At 39.2% G+C, this 10215-nt stretch overlaps 1 protein-coding gene across 9 annotated transcripts in view; it reads right to left on the bottom strand.

The window, feature by feature from the left end:
- Nucleotides 1–5424: 5424 nt before the first annotated feature.
- Nucleotides 5425–10215, bottom strand: part of UGT8 (UDP glycosyltransferase 8) — a 93068-nt gene continuing 88277 nt past the window's right edge. For all 9 annotated transcript variants that reach the window (XM_081485333.1, XM_081485323.1, XM_081485387.1 and 6 more), the window contains 2 exons: nucleotides 9572–9791; nucleotides 5425–8041 (listed from right to left, as the gene is read on the bottom strand). In XM_081485333.1, the coding sequence (XP_081341459.1) occupies nucleotides 7678–8041; nucleotides 9572–9791 (584 nt within the window). In that variant the 3' untranslated portion in view covers nucleotides 5425–7677. The remainder of the gene's footprint in view (nucleotides 8042–9571; nucleotides 9792–10215) is intronic.

The following is a 10215-nucleotide window of genomic DNA, read 5'->3' as shown; positions in this document are numbered from 1 at the left end:
TTCAAGGTAATTCTGCCTTTGTAATAAGAAATGATCACTTAGTGCACAAAATATGTTACTGAAAGAGTAGTAACTAATTGTAGATAGAAACTAAAATAGCAATAAAATATTTTTAGTTGCATAAAATTCTGTGAGGACTTCAGATTTTATTATGTAATACATGAAAATGTTTTGTAATACCTGAAATATTTAATGTTGGTGCTAGACTTCTTAGAGTATATTTACACTATAATTGGGGGCTCTCTTAGAGGCTCAGTCAGTAAAGAATCTGCATGCAATGCAGGAGACCAGGAGACACAGGTTCGATCCCTGGGTCAGGAAGATCCCCTGGAGGAGGAAAAAAGCAACCCACTCCAGTGTTCTTGCCTGGAGAATTCCATGAACAGAGAAGCCTAGTGGGCTACAGTCCATGGGGTTTCAAAGAGTCGGACACAACTGAGCAACTAACACACATGCACACACATTAGTGCTTTGGCTTAGTAATAAATATGTGAGACCTTTTGTTGGGAAAAATAGTTGCCTAAAAATTATGCTCTCTCAGAAGTAAGAAAGAAGGTCTTTAAAAAAATTCATGTAATTCCTAAAGTTTGTCATATAAGATTTAAAAGCTTTGTTTCAAATTGTTTTTGATAATCAGTTCAGTTCAGTCGCTCAGTCGTGTCCGACTCTTTGCGACCCCATGAATTGCAGCACGCCAGGCCTCTCTGTCCATCACCAACTCCCGGAGTCTACCCAAATCCATGTCCATCGAGTTGGTGATGCCATCCAACCATCTCATCCTCTGTCATTCCCTTCTCCTCTTGCCCCCAATCCTACCCAGCATTAGGGTCTTTTCCAATGAGTCAACTCTTTGCATGAGGTGGCCAAAGTATTGGAGTTTCAGCTTCAACATCAGTCCTTCCAATGAACACCCAGGATTGATCTCCTTTAGGATGGATTGATTGGATCTCCTTGCAGTCCAAGGGACTCTCAAGAGTCTTCTCCAACACCACAGTTCAAAAGCATCAATTCTGCAGCGCTCAGCTTTCTTCACCGTGCAACTCTCACATCCATACATGACCACTGGAAAAACCATAGCCTTCACTAGACGGACTTTTGTTGGCAAAGTAATGTCTCTGCTTTTCAATATGCTATCTAGGTTGGCAATAACCCTCCTTCCAAGGAGTAAGCGTCTTTTAATTTCATGGCTGCAATCACCATCAGCAGTGATTTTAGAGCCCCCAAAAATAAAGTCTGACACTGTTTCCCCATCTATTTCCCATGAAGTGATGGGACCAGATGCCATGATCTTAGTTTTCTGAACGTTGAGCTTTAAGCCAACTTTTTCACTCTCCTCTTTTACTTTCATAAAGAGGCTCTTTAGTTCTTCTTCTCTTTCTGCCATAAGGGTGGTGTCATCTGCATATCTGAGGTTATTGATATTTCTCCCGGCAATCTTGATTCCAGCTTGTGTTTCTTCCAGCCCAGTGTTTCTCATGATGTACTCTGCATATAAGTTAAATAAGCAGGGTGACAATATACAGCCTTGACGTACTCCTTTTCCTATTTGGAACCAGTCTGTTGTTCCATGTCCAGCTCTAACTGGTGCTTCCTGACCTGCATACAAGTTTCTCAAGAGACAGGTCAGATGGTCTGGTATTCCCATCTCTTTCCGAATTGTCCACAGTTTATTTTGATCCACACAGTCAAAGGCTTTGGCATAGTCAATAAAGCAGAAATAGATGTTTTTCTGGAACTCTCTTGCTTTTTCGATGATCCAGCGGATATTGGCAATTTGATCTCTGGTTCCTCTGCCTTTCCTAAAACCAGCTTGAACATCTGGAAGTTCACGGTTCACGTATTGCTGAAGCCTGGCTTGGAGAATTTTGAGCATTACTTTACTAGCATGTGAGATGAGTGCAATTGTGCGGTAGTTTGAGCATTCTTTGGCATTGCCTTTCTTTGGGATTGGAACGAAAACTGACCTCTTCCAGTCCTGTGGCCACTGCTGAGTTTTCCAAATTTGCTGGCATATCAAGTGCAGCACTTTCACAGCATCATCTTTCAGGATTTGAAATAGCTCAACTGGAATTCCATCACCTCCACTAGCTTTGTTCGTAGTGATGCTTTCTAAGGCCCACTTGACTTCACATTCCAGGATGTCTGGCTCTAGGTGAGTGATCACACCATCGTGATTATCTGGGTCATGAAGATCTTTTTTGTACAGTTCTTCTGTGTATTCTTGCCACCTCTTCTTAATATCTTCTGCTTCTGTTAGGTCCATACCATTTCTGTCCTTTATCGAGCCTATCTTTGCATGAAATGTTCCTTTGGTATCTCTAATTTTCTTGAAGAGATCTCTAGTCTTTCCCAATCTGTTGTTTTTCTCTATTTATTTGCACTGATCACTGAGGAAGACTTTCTTATCTCTCCTTGCTATTCTTTGGAACTCTGCATTCAGATGAGAATATCTTTCCTTTTCTCCTTGGCTTTTCGCTTCTCTTCTCTTCTCTTCCCAGCTATCTGTAAGGCCTCCTCAGACAGCCATTTTGCTTTTTTGCATTTCTTTTCCATGGGGATTGTCTTGATCCCTGTCTCCTGTACAATGTCACGAACCTCTGTCCATAGTTCATCAGGCACTCTGTCTATCAGATCTAGTCCCTTAAATCTATTTGTCACTTCTACTGCATACTCATAAGGGATTTGATCTAGGTCTTACCTGAATGGACTAGTGGTTTTCCCTACTTTCTTCAATTTAAGTCTGAATTTGGCAATAAGCAGTTCATGATCTGAGCCACAGTCTGCTCCTGGTCTTGTTTTTCCTGACTGTATAGAGCTTCTCCATCTTTGGCTGCAAGGATATAATCAATCTGATTTCAGTGTTGACCAGCTGGTGATGTCCACGTGTAGAGTCTTCTCTTGTGTTGTTGGAAGAGGGTGTTTGCTGTTACCAGTGCGTTCTCTTGGCAAAACTCTATTAGCCTTTGCCCTGCTTCATTCTGTACTCCAAGGCCAAATTTGCCTGTTACACCAGGTGTTTCTTGACTTCCTACTTTTGCATTCCAGTCCCCTATAATGAAAAGGACATCTTTTTTGGGTGTTAGTTCTAGAAGGTCTCCTAGGTCTTCATAGAACTGTTCAACTTCAGCTTCTTCGGCGTTACTGGTCGGGGCATAGTCTTGTTGCAAATAAGCATTCTATAATGTGATTTTATATTTACAAACCAGCTGAAGTAGAAACTAGAATGAAAAATAACACTTTCAATAATAACACAAATGACTTGAAATTGTTTTGTCACTTCAATTTGGTTTCTCATGTTTAAACCTTGTCAAAGTGGAGTCATTCCATTTCAGTGGCACTTTGGAATCTGGTGCAGAGTTGAGCTATGAAGAGACAGGACACGATGTAACTGTGATGGCCAAATGCACATCTGAAATACCAACGGGTGAACAGAAGCCTTTTAATAAATAGTTGGTGGATGAATGAATAAAACATATTTTCTTAAACAATAACTTTCAAAAGCTGAAGGCACAATGTGAAAGAAGTTGGTCTATTCAGTATGTGTGTGTGTGTGTATTTGTGAGTTGCTCGGTCATGTCCACCTCTTTGTGACTGCATGGACTGTAGCCCACCAGGCTCCTCTGTCCATGGAATTCTCTAGGCAAGAATACTGGACTGGGTTGCCATGTCCTTTTCCAGGGCTATTCAGTATATCCATGACTAACACTGTGGATTCGAGGGCCCATTCTGTGCTGGCCTTTCTGCTAAATGCTTTAATCACACAGTGTTTTAAACATTTAGTATAGTGGGCATAACAGAACGTGTGTGTGTGTGTGTGTGTGTGTGTGTGTGTGTGATATGTATTCAAGATAAGCCCGTGAGGTAACCATTATCATACAAATAAATTAAAAAGTTAAAATTAGTAAATGCTGGGGTAACCTTTCAAAATTAGGACCCTCAGACAATTAGAGCTTGAGTCCAATACATGATTCAAAAACTAAATAAATTCATGAGGACGTTCCTGATGAGGCAGTTCATGGACACACTGTTTGAGAAGACAAGCCAGTAGTGAGTGAACTCTCTGCTGCACACAAAAGCTTTTTTAACACATACTCTTGCCCTCTGTGTGTCCCCACAGAACCCTGAGCATATATTGACTATAGCTGCCAGTACTTTATGGTTACTTATATGTCCGTGTCTCCCAATAGATCACAAGCTCCTTGAAGGAGAGACTGTCCTTATCATCTGTAAATTCCCCTGGTATCCAGCTTAGTCTGGAACAAGGTAGCAATCACGGAATATCAAACAATTTCTACCCCTACCCTTTCATGGCAGCTGCTAAGTTCTGGTGGATAAATAATCTTTCAATTCACTACAGTTGTGTATTTCAGAGGAGGTACTTACCGTTCATAAATAAAATGGTCCACAAAATTTTTACAACAACAAGCTGAACTTTTTTCATGTTAATTTCATTGCAAGTTTTATGTTCCAGAATGTTTAATTATAATGTCTAATATACTTAATTACTGGGCTTCCAGGTGGCTGGATGGTGAAAACAGGAGACAAGACGCAAGAGAGCCGGGTTTAATCTGTGGGTCAGGAAGATCCCCTGGAGGAGGGAATGTCAACCTGCTCCAGTATTCTTGCCTCAGAAGCCCACGGACAGAGGAGCCTGGTGAGCTACAGTCCATGGGGTGGCAAAGAGTTGGACACAACTTAGCGACTAAGCACACAGGCATGTGTATCTAATAACAAGGCAAAGCTGGGAGTAGGGCACTGAAGCAGCTCATCTGGGCATAAATGTTCTCATGGTTTTGGCAGAAACAGGGTATGGGTGGGGAAAAAACCAAGAGGTTCGTCTTGTCTCAGCAGCACCTCACCACTACTGGTTCCTAGCAGGGCAGGACGGCAGGGACAGGAACCAGATCACATGAAGAGGGTTTTTTTTTTAATTGGAGTCCCCAGAGGATCCAGTGTGGTGGATTTCAGTACAGCTGGAGAAGGGTGTTGCATATCACAATATGGAGAGGGGGAGGTGGTAAATATGTGGTTGGGTAGGAGAGGTTCACAGGTGACTCTTTCAAGGACAATACTCTCAAATCTAAGTTGATAAACATGAGTGGAAACTTTACCAGAAAATACCAACGTTGTACTTAGGAATCTGAGAATGTCCCCAGATTGTAATACAGAGTGTCTACATCCTCAAGAAAGAATCTCCAGCTTTCTTCAATCTTAATCATAAACCACTGCTTTAACCCAAACATTGCTTCCCTCCAATACTGGACATCCAAACTTTGCTTCTAGGTCTATGTGTAGGGATATTGAAACTTATGGCTCTAGAGGAAAAATGATTTACGTCTTAATTCTCATTTGCATTTGACAAGATGATGACCAGTTATAGAAACACTTGCAGAGGTTTTTTAAAAAAATAAATGAATAAATACCTTCATGAAAACTTTACTTTATTAGAGAATCTAGCCCAAGTGTGGAAAATTTAAAATCACTCTATTTACCAAAACTGGCTAACAATAAGCTTACTAAATAAAAAACAACAACAACAATGATGAGTGAATACCTACACTTAACATTCTTAATTATGGGATAATTTTAGGATCCATGTTGATGTATTTGTAAGGTAAATCCCTCTGTTTAATAATAATAAAAAAAAAACATTCTCACATGTAACACACTGTTTTCACACTCATATACACATATAAAAGTTGGGAGACCTGTCTCAGAAACATGTTTATAATGGATATACATAATATTGTGAAATAAAATCTAAATAAAAATTTTATTCCAACAACATTTCTCTATTTTTAAATCATGTTTATTGTTTAAGTTCTTACCACAGTGGAGATTAACTTATGCTTAATCATCCAGTGAATGCCTACTGTCAACTTCATCCAATTCCAAAAAAGCAAAATCAACTCAGTCATACACTCTAAGTCCTGTTGCCATCCCACCACTCATTGCCTGTGTTTTTCTTTCCCTTTAATGGCAATATTACAAGATTGTGAAAAGGTATAACTAATAGGCTTATATGTGTAATACCATTTCTTCAAGTATTCAGAGAGCAATATATTTGCCTGCATTGTACATCAGAAAACTACTTGTGACATTATTTCTAAGTACAGGAGAGTGGCTCCTGGTGGGAGTGTGATGAAGTTGTATGTCATAGTGTATGACAAGGATTTACAGCATTCTAGAATTTTCACAACTCTTCCCATGTTAGTGAAAGTCATTAGGTAAATGCTGTAGTTTTCTACTTTCAGCTGTCAGACATAAGATTTCAAACTACAAATAAATAAAGCATACACTCAACATGTGTAGTGCAAATGCTAAGTAAACAGAATGACATGGAATGAACTCCTAGATGCCAGCGAGTGTATGGTTCAGTGGGGAGGTCCTGATTTTATGATGTCTGTGACTTGCACCCCATTCTCAAATGAATACTGTCACTGTCCCACATCAGCCACAACGTATTGAAGAGCCAGAGCAGATAGAAGTGAGGTGAATGGAATGACGAGGAAGTGGGAACTCATTTTCACAAACAAGTGGTACAATTTCTTTGTCACTTCTGTATGTCATGGAAAGTTTGATTTGGTAACCAGATCTCAAACCTCTCAGACAAAGCAGGTACCAATATGGAGAAAGGCAAATGTTCCAATGAAAAGAATTAAATGTTGGCACCTATATAACAGATTGTGTGGCCCAGACACCAAAAGGGGATGAATAAGGTGGTTTTTTAGTTAAAACTTTGGAAATATCACATCTGAACATTCAAAAATTACATTATAGAAAAGTCATCAAACAACGGCCCTGTTTAAAGATGCTATATAAGCAGTAGTCTTCAGTGCTTTGAACAAAAATTAGAGCTTTGTTGCTTTGTCTGAATTATATAGTTAAGATAATGTTATTCATTGAAATGAAATAGAAAAAAACTATAAAATTCTCCCAGAGGAAAATTATTGGTAGGGGGGAAATAAAAATAAACTATGACAACCAATTTATACATTTACTTAATTGTATGTTGTTCCCCCCAGAAGAATCCACAGTCATTAAAAAAAAAAGAAAAGAAATTTTAAAACCCCAAAGTACAAAAACAGGTGCCATTTATCTTTTGCATTTTCTTCCTCTGCATTCACTTTTAAGGAAAAAATTGTTCTTTCCCGTAGTGTCTCTGAGTTCCCATATATTAAATTCTAGAAGAGAAACATTTGGATCCTAACTGTCTTTCTATTTCATTCTTAGATGCATTGTACCGTCAACAAATGTAACAAGCAGCTGGCTAAAAGCCTCTCAATTAGGAAACATACACACACACAGAAATACACACATACACACACAGACAAACCTTTCTGAGAGAAAATAAACCATTCCTCATCTGGGGCACACATATGTCAAGACTTAAAACTAAAGTCTGACACAGTCACTTAATTGATTTAAATGATTAAGGCTTCTAAAAGGTTCAGTGCCAAAACTATCTGTATCAGTATTCGAATAAAACACATTTTTGCATTTTAGGTTTGTGCTTTTCACAGCCATCTTAATTCCACAGAATTTCATTAATAAGATCAGATAAGGGAGTGTTAGAATTATTTACTGATGTTTTAAATTTAGTAGTTGTTAGACTAACTTGTAGCAATAAAAACTCAATGACTGAATAGATTTGTTACTATCAGGTGGGCTGTTGGCTCATTTCACCTTCTTTTCATGTTTAATGTGGCCATTTCTTTTATACTTGCCATTGAGGATTCCATTATGGTAATGTCCATTCACTGTGCTATGCTTATTGCTCGACCACAGACTTTTGATTCTTCTGTAGATAAATTTTGTCACCCATGACAAGAGGAAGTAAAACAAGGCAGCACCAAGCAAAAGCACAAAGACAATATCCAGTAAAAAATACTGACAGAAAGAGATCTGATGGACAGCGGCACGTAGGTGATGGGCTCCATCGTGACGGAGAATGTAATCGATCCAATAGATAGTCCGGTTGACGGGGTGACCAGGTTGATCCTTGTGGATTTCTGAAAGCTTCTGAGCCCTCTGACGGTAGCTATGGAGTGGAAGCAAGACACACATGTCATTTTCCATAAGAACATCACATTTTGAAAAACACTATACTTTTATACTTGATGTGCTCCAATACTTTGGCCACCTGATGCAAAGAACTGACTCATTGGAAAAGACTCTGATGCTGGGCAAAACTGAAGGCAGGAGGAGAAGGGGACGACAGAGGATGAGATGGTTGGATGGCATCACCAACTCGATGATCATGAGTTTGAGCAAGCTCCGGCAGTTGGTGATGGACAGGCAAGCCTGGTATGCTGCAGTCCATGGGGTCGCATAGAGTTGGACACGACTGAGCGACTGAATTGAACTGATACTTTTAAAGGGCTTCCCAGATGGTGCTAGTGGTAAGGAATATGCCTGCTAAAGCAGGTAGATGCAAGAGATGTGGGTTCCATCCCTGGGTCGGGAAGATCCCCTGGAGAAGGAAATGGCAAGCCACTCCAGTATTCTTGCCTGAAGAATACCACGGACAGAGGAGCTGGGTGGGCTAAGTCCATGGGGTGGCAAAGAGTTGGACACAACTGAGGTTCTGAGCACAGTTTTAAAAGAAAAGCTATAGAACACAGACGAAGGGGTCCCATATTCCGACACCTTGGATGATCAAACATTGCTCCAAGTGCCAAGAATTACAACCAAGACCCTGGATCCTCTAAGGGGTCAGTGCATAAAGGCTGCCTCTGAGCTGACATATGGCAGCATAAAGAACCCCAGGGCACTTGAATCCAGTCTTTTACATAAAAGAAACATTATTTTACATGCAAGAGTTTTTCTTTATTGTTCATTGTTTCTTAGAATATGGCAATGTTTCTTAATCCAGTGTTATGCTATATATCCTGGGTATAAAGAGGAAAAGCTCACACTCTTCCAGACATTAATGCCACTTGAAATGCAGGATCAATTAAATGTCACATAAAAATGGGAAAACCTATGCTTTGTTTTAAAACTATGCAGGCCAACTCTTTACCATTTGAGGCTCAGTTGTGAACTGGGTTAACTCAAGACACATCAAGAACTTAAGAAACAAAACAAGATAAAAGATTCTGACCAAGTCATTCACCTGAGTAAATATACCTTGGCATTTCATTGACGCCCAGTGCTAGGGAAACCCAGCACCCAGCAGTATCAAGAGTACCTGTTTTGAAATCAGACAGTCTTGGTTCAAGTTCTTACTCCAAAGCTGTATAACTAGGGGTGTATTACTTAAGCTCTCTGAGTTTTAAGTGCCTCATCTCTATAACGGAAAAAAGGACACAAAAATTGACAAACTCTAGGGACCCAAAGGTTCCCATGGTAGTTTCTGCCCCAGTTTGGCAAACTTTGGTGGAATATTATTCGAGGTCGTACAGAGCTGGCCAAATGATTGCTATTTTTATTTTTCAAATGACATTACACACAGGAATCTAAAGGATATTTCTATATTTAGTTTATTGATGACCTACTGGCAATTATCAGCTATTGCCAATATGCTGTGGTAAATATAGTTCACCTGCTTTAATATTAGTTGAAACCTTACCTGGGATTATTGATAACTTTCACTAGTGCTTCATACAGCTCTCCTTCAGTCACTGTCTTCCATTCTAGCAGTATCCCCATGCCTTTTGCCTGTACCCGGATCATAGTATCATAATGGTCTCCAAAAAGTGGGATTCCCACCACAGGTACACCATGATACATAGTTTCAAAAATACTATTCAAACCACCATGGCTCAGGAAGGCTTTAATATTGGAATGCCCTAAAGAAGGATTAAAAAAGAAAACCACTTAGAATATTGTCTATTATTCTAGGAAGATGTTTTCCAGAAATTTCTTAAAAGTTGACACTATAATAAACATGCATTTCAGATATAAGATTTTTAAAGACACAGTTTCACTGATTCCTATTCTGCGCCAATTACAATGTTTATTATAAGCAAAATTATCAGATTTGTATATATCAATTAAAAGCCATTTTAAGTAGTTAACATTCATAGTTTTAAGAAGTATATTACAAGATCTTCTCCCAAAACACAAACACCAACTGCATTCAAATAGCTAGTAATTAATAAGAGGTCAATGAATGCAAGGAATGACCAAAAATACCAGAGTATAACCACATTCTACTAAGCGCAGACACCCACTTCTGGCTACTCAAACATTTATCTATATTAAAGTCAAATA

Source organism: Giraffa tippelskirchi, chromosome 1 (genome assembly GCF_054371585.1).
Source record: "Giraffa tippelskirchi isolate mGirTip1 chromosome 1, T2T-mGirTip1v1.2.pri, whole genome shotgun sequence".
Taxonomy (NCBI): Eukaryota; Metazoa; Chordata; class Mammalia; order Artiodactyla; family Giraffidae; genus Giraffa; species Giraffa tippelskirchi.
Note: the sequence above shows the minus strand (reverse complement) of the source record. Positions and strands in the feature narration are given on the sequence as shown.